Source organism: Staurois parvus, unplaced genomic scaffold, assembly GCF_062004578.1.
Source record: "Staurois parvus isolate SC_StPar_1 unplaced genomic scaffold, SC_StPar_1.0 ptg000132l, whole genome shotgun sequence".
NCBI lineage: Eukaryota > Metazoa > Chordata > Amphibia > Anura > Ranidae > Staurois > Staurois parvus.
Window position 1 is genome coordinate 6796665 of NW_028317928.1, and position 19393 is coordinate 6816057.

The 19393-nt window shown below is 46.0% G+C and overlaps 1 protein-coding gene across 4 annotated transcripts; it reads right to left on the minus strand.

The window, feature by feature from the left end:
- Positions 1-5462: 5462 nt before the first annotated feature.
- LOC149466249 (uncharacterized) lies at positions 5463-18869 on the minus strand. 4 transcript variants are annotated; one of them, XM_089672924.1, is made up of 8 exons: positions 18780-18857; positions 15722-15837; positions 15506-15599; positions 14456-14697; positions 14287-14371; positions 12932-13051; positions 11344-11472; positions 5463-7664 (listed from the first exon to the last, which is right to left on the minus strand). In XM_089672924.1, the coding sequence occupies exons 3-8, from the start codon at positions 15588-15590 to the stop codon at positions 6535-6537; spliced, it is 1791 nt and encodes a 596-aa protein (XP_089529050.1). In that variant the 5' UTR covers positions 15591-15599; positions 15722-15837; positions 18780-18857; the 3' UTR covers positions 5463-6534. The 4 variants fall into 4 exon arrangements, with proteins under 4 accessions (XP_089529050.1, XP_089529048.1, XP_089529049.1 ...); XM_089672922.1 differs by having other exon boundaries at positions 12932-13054; XM_089672923.1 differs by lacking the exon at positions 15722-15837 and having other exon boundaries at positions 12932-13054; positions 18780-18869.
- Between the last annotated feature and the right edge of the window lie 524 nt (positions 18870-19393).

A 19393-nucleotide genomic window follows, 5' to 3' on the forward strand; every position in this document is an offset into this window, starting at 1 on the left:
AAGCACAAGGCTCAGCTTGCCCTGGATCAGAGGAATGTGATGATAGGGGGACTCTGACGTTATGGGGAAGCTGATGTAATGACTCTGTTATGGGGGTACTGGTGATCTGATGGTGGGGCTCTCATGTATAGGGATCGATTCTGATGTGATGGGGGGACTTTTGTGGTGATAGGAGGCCTGTGATTTACAGTGGAGACTTTGATGTAATGCGGGGCTACCGACGGGTCCTCTGACATGACATCACATGAATGTGATGGGGGAACCTCTAATGTGATGGGGAACCTCTGGTATGATGGGGAACCTCTGATGTAATGAGGGAGCTCTGATGTAATGAGGAACCTCTGATAGGATGGGGAACCTCTGATGTAATGGGGAACCTCTGATAGGATGGGGAACCTCTGATGTAATGGGGGACCTCTAAGGTGAAGGGAGACTCGTATTTTTTGGGGAACCTCTGATGTGATGGGGAACTTCTGATTTAATGGGGGACCTCCGAGGTGAAGGTAGACTCAAATGTGATGGGGAACCTCTGATGTGAAGGAGGGACTCTGATGTAATGGGGGACCTCTGATGTGATGGCTCTGTTATTAGGGTACTCTCATGTGATTGAGGGGAGTGCTAATATATAAAGGGATTGACTCTGATGTGAAGGGGGGGGGGGCTTTGTGGTGATATGAGGCCTCTGATTTATATAGGGTAATTTGATGTGATGAGGGGTACTGCTGGGGCCTCTGACATGACAAGGGGATTGTGATGTGATGGGAGTACCTCTGATCTGAAGGGGGGCTCTTATTTAATGAGAGACCTCTGATATGAAGGAGGAACTCTGATGTAATGGGGGACCTCTGATCTGAAGGACTCTTAATGTAATGGGGAACCTCTGATGTGATGGGGGACCTCTGAGGTAAGGATGAACTCTTGATGTAATGATGGACCTCTGATGTGATGGGGGACCACTGATGTGATAGGGAACCTCTGATGCGAAGGAGAAACTCTGATGTGATGGGGGGACCTTTGATGTGATGAGGGACCTCTGATGTGATGGGGGACTTCTGATGTGATGGGGGACTTCTGATATGATGAGGGACCTCTGATGTGATGGGGAAAATCTAATGTATAGGTGGGTTGTTGATCTGATGGGGAGACTTTAACATGTAGGAGGACCTTTGAGGTGAAGAAGGTACTCTGATGTGGTGGGGGAACCTCAGATGTGAGGGAGACCTCTGATGGGATAGGGTACCTCTGATGGGATGGGGAACCTCTGCTGGGATGAGGGACCTCTGAGGTGAAGAGGGACTTGAATGTGATAGGGGAACCTCTGATGTGATGGAGAGCCTCCGATCTGAAGGGGGAACCTCTAATGTGAAGGAGGAATTCTTGATGTGATGGGGGGAACTCTTGATGTGATGGGTGAACTCTTGATGTGATGGGGGAACTCTTGATGTGAAGGAGGAACTCTTGATGTGATCAGGGGAACTCTTGATGTGATGGGTGAACTGTTGATGTGATGGGGTGAACTCGATGTGATGGGTGAACTCTTGATGTGATGGGGGGAACTCTTGATGTGATGGGGGAACTCTTGATGTGATCGGGGGAACTGTTGATGTGATGGGTGAACTGTTGATGTGATGGGTGAACTGTTGATGTGATGGGTGAACTGTTGATGTGATGGGTGAACTCTTGATGTGAAGGAGGAACTCTTGATGTGATCAGGGGAACTCTTGATGTGATGGGTGAACTGTTGATGTGATGGGGTGAACTCGATGTGATGGGTGAACTCTTGATGTGATGGGTGAACTCTTGATGTGATGGGGGGAACTCTTGATGTGATGGGGGGAACTCTTGATGTGATCGGGGGAACTCTTGATGTGAAAGAGGAACTCTTGATGTGATGGGGGGAACTCTTGATGTGATCGGGGGAACTCTTGATGTGATCGGGGGAACTCTTGATGTGAAGGAGGAACTCTTGATGTGATCGGGGGAACTCTTGATGTGATCGGGGGAACTCTTGACGTAATGGGGGAACTCTTGACGTGATGGGGTGAACTCTTGACGTGATGGGTGAACTCTTGACGTGATGGGGGGAACTCTTGATGTGATGGGGGGAACTCTTGATGTGATGGGTGAACTCTTGATGTGATGGGGGGAACTCTTGATGTGATGGGGGGAACTTTTGATGTGATGAGTGAACTCTTGATGTGATGGGGGGAACTCTTGATGTGATGGGGGGAACTCTTGATGTGATGGGGTGAACTCTTAATGTGATGAGTGAACTCTTGATGTGATGGGGGGAACTCTTGATGTGATGGGGGAATTCTTGATGTGATGGGTGAACTCTTGATGTGATGGGGTGAACTCTTGATGTGATGGGTGAACTCTTGATGTGATGGGGGAACTCTTGATGTGAGGGAGGAACTCTTGATGTGATGGGTGAACTCTTGATGTGATGGGTGAACTCTTGATGCGAGATGGGGGAACTCTTGATGCGATATGGGGGAACTCTTGATGTGATGGGGGAACTCTTGATGTGATGGGTGAACTCTTGATGTGATGGGGTGAACTCTTTATGTGATGGGGGAATTCTTGATGTGATGGGGGGAACTCTTGATGTGATGGGTGAACTCTTGATGTAATAGGGGAACTCTTGATGTGAAGGAGGAACTCTTGATGTGATGGGTGAACTCTTGATGCGAGATGGGGGAACTCTTGATGCAATATGGGGGAACTCTTGATGCAATATGGGGGAACTCTTGATGTGATGGGGGGAACTCTTGTTGTGAAGGAGTTCTGATTGGGGAACTCTTGATGTGATCGGGGGAACTCTTGATGTGATGGGGGAACTCTTGATATGATGGGGGGGAACTCTTGATGTGATGGGGGAACTCTTGATGTGATGGGGGGAACTCTTGATATCAGGGGTACTCTTGATGTGATGGGGAGAACTCTTGATGTGATAGGGGGGAACCCTTGATGTGATCGGGGGAACTCTTGATGTGATGGGGGAACTCTTGATGTGATCGGGGGAACTCTTGATGTGAAGGAGGAACTCTTGATGTGATGGGTGAACTCTTGATGTGATCGGGGGAACTCTTGATGTGATAGGTGGAATTCTTGATGTGATGGGGGGAACTCTTGATTTGATGGGTGGAACTCTTGATGTGATGGAGGGAACTCTTGATGTGATCGGGGGAACTCTTGATGTAAAGAGGAACTCTTGATGTGATGGGTGAACTCTTGATGTGATCGGGGCAACTCTTGATGTAATAGGTGGAATTCTTGATGTGAGGGAGGAACTCTTGATGTGATGGGTGAACTCTTGATGTGATGGGTGAACTCTTGATGCGAGATGGGGGAACTCTTGATGCGATATGGGGGAACTCTTGATGTGATGGGGGAACTCTTGATGTGATGGGTGAACTCTTGATGTGATGGGGTGAACTCTTTATGTGATGGGGGAATTCTTGATGTGATGGGGGGAACTCTTGATGTGATGGGTGAACTCTTGATGTAATAGGGGAACTCTTGATGTGAAGGAGGAACTCTTGATGTGATGGGTGAACTCTTGATGCGAGATGGGGGAACTCTTGATGCAATATGGGGGAACTCTTGATGTGATGGGGGGAACTCTTGTTGTGAAGGAGTTCTGATTGGGGAACTCTTGATGTGATCGGGGGAACTCTTGATGTGATGGGGGAACTCTTGATATGATGGGGGGGAACTCTTGATGTGATGGGGGAACTCTTGATGTGATGGGGGGAACTCTTGATATCAGGGGTACTCTTGATGTGATGGGGAGAACTCTTGATGTGATAGGGGGGAACCCTTGATGTGATCGGGGGAACTCTTGATGTGATGGGGGAACTCTTGATGTGATCGGGGGAACTCTTGATGTGAAGGAGGAACTCTTGATGTGATGGGTGAACTCTTGATGTGATCGGGGGAACTCTTGATGTGATAGGTGGAATTCTTGATGTGATGGGGGGAACTCTTGATTTGATGGGTGGAACTCTTGATGTGATGGAGGGAACTCTTGATGTGATCGGGGGAACTCTTGATGTAAAGAGGAACTCTTGATGTGATGGGTGAACTCTTGATGTGATCGGGGCAACTCTTGATGTAATAGGTGGAATTCTTGATGTGATGGGAGGAACTCTTGATGTGATGGGGAAACTCTTGATGTGATGGGGTCAACTCTTTATGTGATGGGGGAATTCTTGATGTGATGGGGGAATTCTTGATGTGATGGGGGGAACTCTTGATGTGATGGGTGAACTCTTGATGTGATAGGGGAACTCTTGATGTGAAGGAGGAACTCTTGATGTGATGGGTGAACTCTTGATGTGATGGGGGAACTCTTGATGCGATATGGGGGAACTCTTGATGTGAAGGAGGAACTCTTGATGTGATGGGTGAACTCTCGATGTGATGGGGGAACTCTTTATGTGATGGGGGGAACTCTTGATGTGATGGGGGGAACTCTTGATGTGATGGGGGAACTCTTGTTGTGAAGGAGTTCTGATGGGGGAACTCTTGATGTGATCGGGGGAACTCTTGATGTGATGGGGGGGGAACTCTTGATGTGATGGGGGGGGGGAACTCTTGATGTGATGGGGGGGGGGAACTCTTGATATGATGGGGGGGTACTCTTGATGTGATGGGGGAACTTTTGATGTGATCAGGGGAACTCTTGATGTGACCGGGGGAACTCTTGATGTGATCGGGGGATCTCTTGATGTGATGGAGGGAACTCTTGATGTGATGGAGGGAACTCTTGATGTGATGGGTGAACTCTTGATGTGATGGGGGGGAACTCCTGATATGATGGGGGGGAACTCCTGATGTGATGGGGGGAACTCTTGATATATATCTGGGTTGTTGATGTGATGGGGAGATTTTGACATGTAGGAGGACCTCTGAGGTGAAGAGGGTACCTCGGATGTGATGAGGGACCTCTGATGGTATGGTGGAAAGTCTAATGTGAAGAGGGGACTTTAATGGGATTGGAGGAACCTCTGATGTGATGGGAAGACCTCTGATGTGATGGGGGACCCTCTGATGTGATGGGGGACCCTCTGAAGTGATGAGAAGACCTCATGTGTGATGGGAAGACCTCTTATGTGATGGGAAGACCTCTGATGTGATGGGGGACTCTCTGAAATGAAGAGGGGACTCTGATGTGATGGGAAGACCTCTGTTGTGATGGGAAGACCCCTGGTGTGATGGGAAGACCTCAGGTGTAAAGGAATCTTCTGGTGTAAAGTTAATTTCATCAAGGTGGTTACCTCGTCCCAGGCTCAGGTTTCCCATTACAGTAACATTTTCAGTTGGGGTTCCTCAGGATTTTGCATATGTTTAAAGGGTGCTGAAACTGAAAGAGGTTGAGAAGCACTGCTCTAAAACAAGAAACAAATGTCTGTAGCGCTGACATCTTCACATACAATTAACAAAAATGAGCATACAGGTTTTATGGAATACATTCTATTTGGTTTTGTACAGAAATTTGTAATTTTTCAAAAGATAAAGCAAACCCTTGATAGCATTGATTTACTGAGGTATGGAATACCCTATGTGGATAACATTTAGTAAGCTAAAGCCCTGGGTGTCATACACAACTGCCATGGGAGCTCATCCTTTGTTATGTCCAAAAGCTGCTGACTCCTGTAGCCACTTCCAGGCTACATATATACACTCCAGCAATGGCTGCATGGTACTTCCTGATAGGGACAACAGTGGGCTATGACTCTTTAATAAGCCCTTAAGAGGACAAAAGGTCAAGGACTTAGCCATTTCATTCCCTTTTTCCGTAGCCTAGAATATGTATATATGCCCAACAGCTATCTAAGGTCTGTGAGCACCTCTACTCAATTCATCCAGCATGGATGACGTTACCATCACATGGCGTGAGCTATCACTAGATCTTTATGGTCTTTCTGTGTTGACCTCTCTACCTGAGTCTACTGTTCTTAATTTGCAACACTACTTTGATGTTGTGCCATGTTTGATGTCATCCCTAACCCTACTGCTTTTCTTGAGCAGAAAATCTATATAAGGATAAAAAAAAGAAGTCTCTAATTTGCTCAAACACTAAAAAAAAAAGAAAAATAATAATAGGATCTACACTATGTGGCCAAAACTATGTTGACTCCATATGATCGAGTTTAGGTGTTTCCCATAAAGGGGACTGTTAATGCTACAGCATACAAAGACATTTTAGACAATTGAGCTCTTCCGACCTTATGCAACAGTTTGGGGAAGGGCCATTTTTTCTAGCATGACCAATTCCTTGTGCACCAAGCCAGCTCCATAAAGAGATGGTTTGATGGGTTTGATGTGGAGAAACTTGAGCTTCCTGCACAGAGCCCTGACCTCAACCCTACTGAACACCTTTGGAATGAATTCAGATCTTCTCATCCAACATCAGCATGTAATTGTCTATGGTTTTGGAATAGGATGACCAACAAGCTGATGGAGGTGTAATGGGCAGATGTCCACCTCTGGCCATAAAAGTGACCATCCAAATATCTCCTAGTGCTTTTACAACGTTGGCATCCAGTCATTGTGTATTGTCTTATGATAAACGAGACAACCTCTCCATGGAAAAGACTTGCCACATTCAGAACATATGAAGGCCGTCTCGTTGCTCTGGTTGGACTGGTGTCTCACAAAGCTCCCCTTGTTTGGAAAATACCTCCCACACTCCGAACATGAATAAGGCGTCTCCGCTACGTGAAATCTTTGGTGACTAACAAGCTCGCTTTTGCGGTCAAAGCACTGTTCACAGTTAGGACATGGGTAGGGCTTAAAGTTTACGCCTGGATGAGTTTTCCAGTGTATCATTAGAGTTGCTTTCTGTCTAAAACCCTTTCCGCACTCGGAGCAAACAAATGGGCGTTCTCCTGTGTGAATTCTCTCATGGTCAATAAGGCCCCTCTTCAGTGTGAAACTTTTCCCACACTCTGAGCATTTGAATGGTTTCCCTTGGTGGTACCTTTGATGGGCAATATATTTCCCTTTCTCAGCAAAACTTTTCCCACATTCAGAACATGAAAATGGCTTCTCTCCAGAGTGGATCCGTTGATGTTTGAGCAAGTAGGACTCCTGGGAAAAGCACTTCCAACATTCAGAACATGAGAAGACCTTTTTACCGACGTGCACTCTCTGATGACTAATGAGGTAGGATTCCTTTGTGAATGTCCCACCACATTCCGCACATGAGTAAACCTGCTCTGTATGAACCCTTTTATGAATCAGAAGGGCAGATTGGTCACGGAAACATTTGCCACACTCAGAGCATGAATTTTGCTTCTCAATTTTGTGATTGATTTCATGCACCATAAGTTTGGCTTTCTCATTGAAGCTCTTCCCACATTTTGAGCAGGTATACGTCTTCTCCATGATATGAGTCCTCTGGTGCGAGAGAAGTTCTGCTTTCTTGCTGAAAGTCTCATTACACTCAGAACATGGAAAGGATCCATCCTCTCTGCCAGCTGCATGATGGATAACTGAACGGGGGACACCTACAGAACAACACCCTTGTCTAGACGGAATCTTTGGAGTAGCTGAGCCTTCCACAGAGGAATCAGACGTGACATCGTCATCTTCAGTCTTCCCATATGTAGAGATGGCGTAACGTCCATCTGTGTTGCACCTTCTGTATTGTCCATCTAAGGAGAAAGAGAAACAGATGGTAATAGGGGTTGGTAACTAACTTCCCGGCAGGTTCTTTAACATCAAATACAACTCATACATTAGATGGTGTCCGCTCAGGCACCTGGAATGAGAGCACTTCGCTCTATTTGGATGATGTTTTGTTGTACCGTGGTGCTTCCAAGAGCTTTGAAGGACTTTGGGGGAGATTCGGTACAGAAAGTGGACTGGGAAAATCTACTGCCTTCCAATAGGTACAACACAACCCTATAAATACCTAGCCAGCTCTAAACTTCAGACTACTGATCAGTTGAAGTGCAAAATACTTAGGGATCCACTTATATAACAACCTAGACGACATAGGAATCTCTTAGTATAGCCCGCATTCTGACTCACATGGAATCCCAATTACACATTTGGAGTTCCCTGCCCTAAACCTAACCATTATATGAATAAACCTAATAAAAATTATATTTCCTCCATTTTGCCACCTCAACCACTTGCACTGATCCCGTCTGGCCGTTTATGTACATAAGCCGGACGGGAGCAGTGCAGGTGTGGGTAGCCGTTTATAAACGGCGCCCGCATTCACAGCCTGTGCGCGCTCCCTGGGACACCGATCGCTGTACGGGATCTCTGTGTGAGGTCCTGATTCATGTGATCACTGATTGGCCAATCAGTGATCACATGAATAGTAGTAAGCAAGATGTCACTTCCTGACATCATTGCTTACTACTTGTGAAATCTGTGAATGATCACAGAGGTCACATGGTACAGGGCTATTCACAACAGCCTTATACCATATGACAAGCTGTCACCAATCACAGCTCTCACGGTATTTCTCAATACTGTGAAGGAATGCAGCCAGAGAGAAGGAGAAATGATTGTTTTTACAGCCTTTATGGGTGTAAAAGCAATCAGTGCAAACAAAAAATAATCTTTATCCTCCCCCACAAGTAGTACAGTGTCACTATGGATGCAAAAAAGGGTCAGTCTGCATGCGTAAGGGAGAAGAATAAAGTGCAGACTGCTGGGGAAGTGAGGGATTGGGTAAGCTAAACGCTGCTGTTCCTGATCCCCTAGACCAATGGTCGCCAAACTTTGGCCCTTTGCTAGCCTTTATCCGGCCCTTGGGGCACTATTCCTCCCAAAGATATGAGGCACTCATCCTCCCACTGACACCAACAATGGGGCACCATTTATTCCACTGGTACCAATAATGGGATACTATTCCTCTTACTAATACCAAAGATGGGGCACTATTCCTCCTCCTCCTACTGACCACCAACCCTAAGGCTATGTTTATTTTCTTTGATGCTGGGGCCAGGACATTTTCTACCCCCCCCCGGCCACAATCCGGCCCTCTAAAGTCTGAAGGACAGTAAACTGACCATTTGTTTGAAAGGTTTGGAGACCCCTGCCAAAGACCTAAACAAACATTTTTCCTTTCCCCAGAGATGGGCTTCCAGCCTCAGTTTGGTACTCTGAAGTTGGATATATCCTCATCCCCCTTGGAACACTCCCTCTACATTCCCGGACAAACCCAACTGACCATGCGGTGCCCAGACATTCATGTCATCCAGTCACGTGGCTTAATGAATTCCAACCTTTACAGAGGAGCGGTGGGAGGAAGCGGCTGATACATGATTTACTGAGGTCATCAGCACTGTGGACAAACGTACACAATTTAAATCCATCCACCTATTGTCCAAATAATCATGATGGAAGAGGAAAGGGCCTTTCTAAAATCACTGGAAGCCACAATTGTCTAAATAGTCCTTGTATGATGCAATATCAATAAAACTCTTCACTAGACATGTGCACGCCAGAACATTTCATTTCAGATGTGTTTGTTAGATTGATCATTTAGTTTTTTCAGTTTCGTTTTGTGTCAGAGATTCATCTTTGTTTCTTCAGGATTAGTTTTTCATATTCATTAGACCTGATGGACTGGAAACATTTTCGAATCCACCCTCTAACTTCAGATGGATCCAAATTCATTGTGAATAGCTGTGGTTGTCAACACCTTCCTGCCCGGCCTATAGCAGACTGACACTTGCCATTGTGACTGGGCGTCATATGACGTCCTGCCAAAACGAGCTGCGCGGCACACGATCTGTCACCGATTGTGTCCACGGGACACAACCGATGACATATCACTACACCGACCCATTGCCAGTGTCATGTGACCGCTGTGACCAATCACAGTAGATCACATGTCAATTGTATACAATGGATGGCTTCCTGTCATGCCATCCATTGTATACAATTATATTGTTAGCTGTGACTGGTCAAGGCAGTCACATGATACAGACAGGGCCAATCACAGCCCATCTGTATCATGTGATCAGCTTTGCCCAATCACAGCTAATCACAACAAAAGACTGAATGAATCAGTTTCATTCAGTAACAATGATTACAAAAGTCAATGAAATACATCAGTATTAGCAATCATAACGTGTAAAAAAAAAAAAATCCTGATCACTTGTCCAGAGTAGTTACTATGGTAACATTGTATTGCTTTGGTCACAGTGTGCTGAAAAATAAAATAGTAAAAAAAAGAAAAAAATTTAATAAAAAAAAACACAAAAGAATAGAAACATTTGAAAAAAAAAAATTCAATTATTATTATTATTTTCACCAAAGAAATGTGGCAGAATACATTTTGACCTAAATTTATGAAGAAATGTTATTTATTTGCAAACTTTTATAACAGAAATGAAGAAAAGTGCGTTTTTTTTTCTCAAAAGTTTCAGGTGTTTTTTGTTTTATTTAGCAAAACATAAAAAAACTCAGTGGTGATTAAATACCACCAAAAGAAAGCTCTATTTGTGTGAAAAAAAATAATAAAAATTTCATATGGGTGCAGTGTTGCATTACCGCGCAATTGTCATTCAAAGTGCGACAACGTTGAAAGCTGAAAATTGGCCTGGGCAGGAAGGGGGTAGAAGTGCCCGGTATTGAAGTGGTTAAGGAGCAGGCTGCCATTGCGTCCTTAACAACCACGACTCATCTGATGTCAGCAGAATTCCCTGCTGACAGCAGAATGTAAACAAGTGAAGTGTCGGTTAAAAGAAAAAAAAAAAACACTGCATGCCCCCCCCTCCAACCTCCCAAATCCATAGTAAGTTCTTTGTCACCCGATATGGATTTGGGGGGGAATCCGCGCCATTTTTTAAAAAAAATTTGGCCATGGGATTCCCCTCAAAGTCCATACCAGACCTGAAGGGCCTGGTAAGGATTAGGGTGGGACCCCCACGCTGTTTTTTTTAAAAAATGTTTCAACCAGCACTTCTTTTGTTTAGTCATAGTTGTTAAGGACACGGCGGCTGCCAACTCCTTAACAACCAAAGCTTTTCACAATGAATTCGGATGTTAACAAAAATTTTCGAAAATGTGATGTCATCCGAATGAAAGAATGCATTCAGTTATTTTCATTATAACTTTGTTTTGGATTCGTTGCCATTTGATTCTATGTCAATTTGGAAATTCAGATATATCCAAATCTCCGAAAACTTAATTTTCATCAAAATGTAATCAAAACTAAGCAAATTGCACGTCTACCCTTCACTTGAAACATGTGAACTCAGTAATTTGGAGGGGAGTCCATATAGTTATATTTTACAGCACACAAGGAATACATCTTGATTAGAATTTAATGACGAGGAGGGCATGAGAATCTTTACTGTTCCTCACCTGTGCTGATCTCCATAGGAACCTCCTCCTCCTTAATCCTCACATGTCCTCCTCCTTCCTCCTCTTTAATCCTCACATGCGCTTCTTCCTCCTCCTCAGCTTTGACGTCTCTCTGAGTCTCTCTGGTGTCTGTGAATAAAGATGAGAGTGAAGCCCCCTGTACTGAGATATATGAGAGACCCCAGAGAGTGTGTATTGGAGGAGACTGGTCACGTCTCAATGACATGATGTGAGGAGGAAAGCCGGAGTCTAATAGAGGCTGATAGCATCTGACCAGTTAACTAGGCCCCAGGGAGAAGATACCAAAAGAGATACCAAATAGATATACTTACGATGTCTGAGCATGTGTTAGGAAAAATCCTCTCCTTCCCTCCCCAATAAATCATGCACAAATATGCACCCTTCCCCTCCCACAAGCATAAATTCCCTTTGCAAGCCAAAAAGTCTCCCCGCACAAAAATTCCCTTTCCTTCAAGTACAAATCCCCCTCCCAGCATAAATCTTCTTCCGACACAACCCTTTCCCAGCTCAAATCCCACACCCCCCTCCCAAAACCCCCCTCCCAGCACAAATCCACCCCTCCCCCAGCACAAGTCCTTTCCCCCTCAAATTATTATTATTATACAGGATTTATCACAATTCCCTTTCCCCCCAACCCTCCTCCTAGCCCAAATCCCCCGCATCCCCCTCCTAGAACAAATCCTCTCCCTCCCATAATTTTGCCTCCTAGCACAAATGCTCCCCTCCCATCCCCCTCCCAGCAGAATTCCCCCCCGAGCACAAATCCCCCCCAATCTCCCCTCCAGCACAAATCCCCCCACCCATTTCTCCTCCTAGAATAAATCCCCCCTCGCAGCAACAAGAAAATAAAAACCTTCCCCCACCCACCAAATCCCATCTTCCAGTATAAAGCCTCTCCAAATATGGCTTGCCACTTTCAGTGCCAAGTAGAGATGGGAATGCAGCCCCCCACCTCCCTCACATGAGACCACTGCACCCAGGGCACCCTGCTCCTGACTCCCCCACTGGGCACATACTGTCCCCCCATTACTGTCTACTGACGGAGGAGGGGGGAGAAGAAGAGATTGTTGTAGTGACTGAACAAGGAGGATCTGGGACTCTTCTTTGGATTTAGTGTTTATTCCTCACCTGTGCTGATCTCTGGTGGCGTCTCCTCCTCCTTACATGGCTCATAGCCGGAGTCTAATAGAGGCTGATGGCTCCTGACCCCCCCCCCCCCCCCCCCCACTGGGCACATACTGTCCCCCCATAACTGTCTACTGACAGAGGAGGGGGGAGAAGAAGAGATTGTTGTAGTGACTGAACAAGGAGGATCTGGGACTCTTCTCTGGATTTAGTGTTTATTCCTCACCTGTGCTGATCTCTGGAGGCATCTCCTCCTCCTTCCATGGTTCATAGCCGGAGTCTAATAGAGGCTGATGGCTCCTGACCCCCCCCCCCCCACTGGGCACATACTGTCCCCCCATAACTGTCTACTGACAGAGGAGGGGGGAGAAGAAGAGATTGTTGTAGTGACTGAACAAGGAGGATCTGGGACTCTTCTCTGGATTTAGTGTTTATTCCTCACCTGTGCTGATCTCTAGAGGAACTTCCTCCTCCTTAATCTTCATATGACCTTCTTCCTCCTCTTTGACACCCCCCTTTGTAGTGGGTACATTTGCAGCATCTACATATGAAGATGGGCTTCCTGCTGGGTAACATAGAATGACAGGATGCAAGGAAAGCAACAGTATATTGGGGTCTGATGGCCCCTAACTTCCCCATACATACTGGAAGAGATATACTAAAACTGGAGCACTCAAAATCTTGTGCAGCTGTGCACGATAGCCAATCAGCTTCTAACTTCAGCTTGTTCAATTAACCACTTCCCGTCTGGTCCATGTCGATAAACGGCCGGATGGGAGCGCTGCCAAAGCAGGTGAATGTTTCTAAACGTCCCCCCGCATCCACTGCCTCTGCGCTCCCTCCGGAGGACGCAGCGGAACACCGATCGCTGTACGGGATCTCTGTGTGAGGTCCCGATCATGTGATCACTGATTGGCCAATCAGTGATCACATGAATAGTAGTAAGCGAGATGTCACTTCTGACATCATTGCTTACTACTTGTGAAATCTGTGAATGATTACAGAGATCACATGGTGCAGGGCTATTCACAACAGCCTTGTACCATGTGACAAGCTGTGACCAATCACAGCTCGCACAGTATTTCTCAATGGCTGCATGAATGCAGCCAGAGAGAAGGAGAAATTATTGCTTTACAGCCTTTATGTGTGTAAAAGCAATCAGTGTAAATAAAAGAAAAAAGAAAAAAAAATCTTCATCACCCCTCACAAGTAGTACAGTGACACTGTACTGCTAGGATGACGGTATATATAAAAAAAACCCATAAATAATAATAAAAAAAATAAATAAAAATGTTAAAAAAAAATTTGAAAAATTGTAATTTTTGGTTATAAAATAATTGGGATTTTTTTTTTACTAAAAAGATAAATGAATACATTTTGGCCAAGATTTATGAAGAAAGTTTGTTTATTTTCAATATTTTATAAGAAAAACAATTTTTTCTTCAAAATTTTTGGACTTTTTCATTTATATAGCAAAAAAATAAAAATCCCAGTGGTGAATAAATACCACCAAAAATAAAGTTTTATCTGTCGCAAAAAAATGCTCAAAAATGCATATGGGTACAGTGTTGCATGACCGCACAATTGTCATTCACAGTGTGATAGTGCTGAAAGCTGAAAATTGGCCCGGACAGGAAGGGGGTGAAAGTGTCCAGACTTGAAGTGGTTAAGCTTTGGCAATAAAACCTAAAAGCGGATTGGTTTTTATGCAGATCTGCACCAGATTTTGCCCTCTCGAGCTTTAGTAAATAACCCCCAACGTCTCCCCATTACTGTCTACTGGAGGTAATAACTTACCTTTGTTGATCCCTGGAGGAAATTCCTCATCGCCCATCACATATGGATCTTCCTCCTTCACTTCAGTTTTAAAATAATTTTCATCCTGCATAACACAAACATATAGATAGCACAGACACATGTTGTTTAAACTCTCCTACAGATCATTATTAACTTCAGTCCCATCTACCTGATCCTCCTGAGGGATCTCCTGATGTTCCCGAGGGATCTCCTGATCCTCCTGAGGGATCTCCTGATGTTCCTGTGTGGAGTCCCGGGAATACAGAGGATGGGGGCATCTCTCTGGTGGGTTCCCATTACTGGAGCCATCTACCTGATGATGGTGAAGGATGGTATGACCTTCCTGTGTGGAATCCGGGGAATACAGAGGACGGGGACATCTCTCTGGTGGGTTCCCATTACTGGATCCATCTGTAGGAAACACACACACTGACTGAATCCATTGTTTCTATGTCTTTATATCGGAGGATGTGTATCTTGTTGACAGGTGTCCCCTGACATCCCAAAAGGCTGTGCACACACAATGGTAACAAAGACTGGGAAATCCAAGTGAGGATGACAAAATGAGCACTAGATGGTCGTCTTGAGAGCCCAGAAATATTTATTACTGATAAAAACGCGACAACAGGACGATAAAAGGTAGCCAACGTATTTTGAGGGTCACCAATTTGCCTTTTTCAGGGCTTGGATGAAAAACAACAAATCTTCCTATAGGACTCTATTTAAAAACTCCTGGAAAGTGTTCTATGTCAAGAAATAAGCGTTAACCCTCCAGCTTCTCACATCTACTTTTTCTAGAGAATGGGCACAAGCCAGAGTAGGTGGTTCAAAGACTGTGGGCATGATACAAGAGATTTGTTAGGAAATTGAGGTTTTCGAAAGTTGGGAGATGGAGACTTGCTGCAGGAGATCGTCAATAACTGAGAACAAGTTGCAAGAGACTGCCAGAACTTACTGCCATTACAGCCCCTTTAAAAGTCAGTGCTCCCCCACCGCACTGAAACTGGAAAGCAAGAGGTCACTTCTGCCAAGTCAGTGCCTTAGAGCAATCCCCGCGCCCCCCCCAGCCACACGGGTAGGGAATGCCCATGCTATTTTTGACCTAATATGGCTACATTCAATCAATGAAGTCACCAAGCTTGTGCTTATCCCTACCAGAGATCTAGGTGACTCCTCAATACTCTTCTCTCCTTTACAAGAAATTAAAGTCTCCTCTTACCCGGTGATGTGAGGGGTGGCCGGTTCTCCATCATGATACCTATGAAGAGATCTTTGTGTCCTTCTATATACTCCCACTCCTCCATGGGGCGTCTCTTTACATGGGAACAAGAAAAAGGTAGTCAGCAAACAGGCAACTCTTTAGATTCAGTGTTAAAATATTAAATTGGTGTTAAAAAAATGAAATCTAAAGAGTCAGTGCTTTGGGGAATCATACTTATACACATGTGGTCAACATAAGACCTCTTTTCCGAGACATCTTGACTTTGTGGAAGACCCCACTTGCCCACTTCACCGGGTAAAACTGTGTTACATCAGAAAGATCTCCACACCCTGAAAAAATAGACATTCGTGGCTGGTGGTGAGGTGGAGAACTTATCACTTACTTTATCACTTTTATTGGAATGTAGTGGGCTTTATGCATACCTCCCAACTGTCCTGGATTCGCTGGGAATGCCCCGAGATTTGATTTAAATCTCAGCAGCCCAGCAAACCAATGCTGAATCTCAGAACTCAGTTCTGGAATGAGTAGCTGCACTGAGTTCCAGTAACGGGTGTGGCAGGGGTGCGCTCGTGTTGACACCTGGGACACCTACCCTACATTTCTTGTGCGTTATCCAGGGTTCCATATGCCGCTATCTCCCCCTCTATGACAACTGGAATCTCCCCCTGCCGGCTGCCTGCACAAATCACAGCAGAGTGGACTCTGATGTTCTCATGTACACAGAAAGGAGAAGGACCTATACCTCCCACCACATTCTAGAACAGTTCTACTCCCCTCCTAAAGCTTCCCCTGGACCATCTCCACCCCCCACCCCACCTTCTAGTGCAAGTCCTCCTCCCTCCCAAAGCACCCACCAGTACATTTCTGCCCCCCCCTCCACCTTCTAGGACAAGTCCTCTCCCTTCCCAGAGTACCCCCCAGTACATACCTGACCACCGCACCTTCTAGCACAAGTCCTCCACCCTCCCAAAGCACCCCCCAAAGCACATCTGCCCCCCATCCCAACTTCTAGCACAAGTCCTTTCCATTCCCAAAGCATTCTCCAGTACATATCCGACCCCCACCCATCACAAGTCCTTTTCCCTCCCAGAGCGCCCCCCTGCACATATCTGCCCCCACCTTCTACCACAACGCCTCTCCCTTCCCAAAGTGCCCCCCCAGTACATATCCACCCCCCCCACCTTCTACCACAAATCCTCTCCCTGCCCAGAGCACCCCCCAGTATATATCTGACCACCCCACCTTCTAGCACAAGTTGCCTCCTTTCCCAATGCATCCCCCCCAGTACATATCCAGCCCCCCCACCTTCTAGCACAAGCCCCCCCCAGAGCACCTCCCCCAATGAATATCTTCTCCCCCCACCTTCTACCACAAGTCCTCCTCCCTCCCAAAGCACCCCCCCCACTATATATCTGCCCCCCGACCTTCTGGGACAAGTCCTCTCCCCTCTCAAAGCGCAACCCAAGTACATATCCAACCCCCACCCCATCTTCTAACACAAGTCCCTTCCATTCACAAAGCACCCCCCAGTACAAATCCGACCCCCACCCACCAGAAGTCCTTTCCCCTTCAGAGCACCCCTCAGCACATTTCCCCCCCGCACCTCCTACCACAAATCCTCTCTTTTCCCAGAGCACCCCCCAGTACCTATCTGACCCCCCCCACCTTCTAGCACAAGATCCCCCCCCCCTCTGTGCATATCCTACCCCTCCCCACCTCCTCCCTTTCTGAAGCGTCCCCCAGTACACATCAGACCCCCCACCTTACCTTCTAGCAAAAGTCCGCTCCCCTCCTAAAGAACCCCCCCAGTACATATCTGCCCCACACCCCAACTTCTAGAACAAGTCCTCTCCCCTCTGACCACTCCCCCACCACAAGTCCTCTCCCCTCCCACAGCACCCCCCAGTACATATCCAACCCACCCCATCTTTTAGCATAAGTCCTCTTCCTTTCCAAAACACTCCCCCCGGGTACTTATCTGACCTCCCACCCCACCTTCTTGTACAAGTCCTTTCTCTTCCTAAAACGCACCCCCAGTACATATCTGACCCCTCCCCCTGTCTTTTAGCACAAGTCCTCTTCCTTCCCAAAGCCCCCCACCCCCCCCAGTACATATTTGACCTGCCACCTTCTAGTACAAGTCACCCGCCCTTTCTAAAGTGCCCCCAGTACATATCTGACCACACTACCCCTCCTCTAGTACAAGTCCTCTCCCTTCCCAGAGCACCCTCTAGCACAGCAATGGGCAAACTACAGCCCGCGGGCCGTATACGGCCCGGCGGACCTTTTAATCCGGCCTGCGGAGCGTGATACTGTCAGGATGGCTGTCAGGATGTGTGTAGGCGGGGCAACGTGACGAACGTGAGGGGAGCTAGGCTCCTCTCACAGTCCACCTTGAAGACCGGAACGGCGCGGGAACACGGCGAGAGGAACGCGCGGAGCAAAGGTAAGTAAATTGACACAGGGGGGACTTGGGGACTTAATATGGGGGATGAATTAATATGGGGAATGAATTACTATAGGGGGGATGAATTACTATAGGGGAGATGAATTACTATATGGGGGATGAATTACTATTGGGGATAAATTACTATGGGGGATGAATTACTATATGGGGGATTAATTACTATATGGGGGATGAATTACTATGGGGGATGAATTACTATGGGGGATGAATTACTATATGGGGGATTAATTACTATGCTTACTATGGGGGAATATTACTATACTTACTATGGATGACACATACACATCATTCATCTACTCTTGGTCCGGCCCCCGGGTCCAATATATGAACCCATTGCGGCCCTCAAGTCAAAAAGTTTGCCCACCCCTGCTCTAGCACATATCCAAAGCCTGAGTTTTGTTCAACCATGCCATTTAAGCCCCTCCTTCTGGAAAGTTTGGTCACACCCACTTTTTTGCCATGATCTATGGTTGCCAGATGCCCTCTGGTTTGCCCAGGTTGGGGGCAGCACATGGAGTGCACCACCATTTTTATGTAGTTTTCATTTTTGCCAGTGAAGTGGCCAGCAATTACTAAGAATTAGTATCGGTGATGGATATGTTTCAGTTGGCATAAAAAAACAGGACATCAGCGAGGGCTCCATGCTTCGACGCATTCAGGAGACCATCAAACCCCAAAATTACCAACAGCAACCTCTTGTCCTTCCATCCTATCCACAAACAGTGCTGGGACCCCTTTAAATCTCATCCTGTACAATAAAAAAAGGCTCACATGTAACATGTTATAATAAGAAGACATTATTACCTCCTCCTCACTAGGCACACACTCTGCAGCCAAAGAATAACACAAGGAAGTGTCTTTAAGCTATAAAATCTCCTCCTTCTTTCTCTTGTGGGCTACAAGAAAATGTCTGCCACATCTTTGGCTACAGGAAAATGGCTGCCAACTCTACTGCAGTCACTTCCTACTCAGACAAAAAAAGTGCTGACTATGGTTGAGCAATTATTCACTCTGGGATTAGCCATATGTATGTGTAAGTATATATTACTCTTGCTTTCTAATGTTGGCTTGAAGTCCTTGACAAAACTGTCTGATAAAATTTAGACAAACGGAAATCATTCTAAATATTTGTTTTTGTGTCTTCAATGAAGGAGGGGGCCATTTTGTTGTAGTTCATAAGAGGGTGGATAGAATATAGTGATAGCCGTGATTTTCCAGGTCCTGTGAACTTCTCTGCAAGCCTTGACCAAGGAGAAAGCTGTCATAAGCTCACCATACACGATACACCCTGACCGTACAATCAGATTTACGGTGGCCACACATGTTACGATTATTTAAAATTTGATCAAAACTATCGAACCAGCAAACAATCGAACAGCCATAATTTCCCTGCCAGTGAATTTCAACTCTATTTCAGT

Bases quoted from the DNA above. Each gene is read 5' to 3' on its own strand.
- LOC149466249 (XM_089672923.1), bottom strand. From the start codon at position 15,590: ATGGAGGAGTGGGAGTATATAGAAGGACACAAAGATCTCTTCATAGGT. The intron at 13,055-14,286 runs GTAAGTTATTAC...TATGTTACCCAG, and splicing joins TCCTCCAGGGATCAACAAAG to CAGGAAGCCCATCTTCATAT. The intron at 7,665-11,343 runs GTGAGGAACAGT...CTTTCTCCTTAG, and splicing joins TCCTATGGAGATCAGCACAG to ATGGACAATACAGAAGGTGC.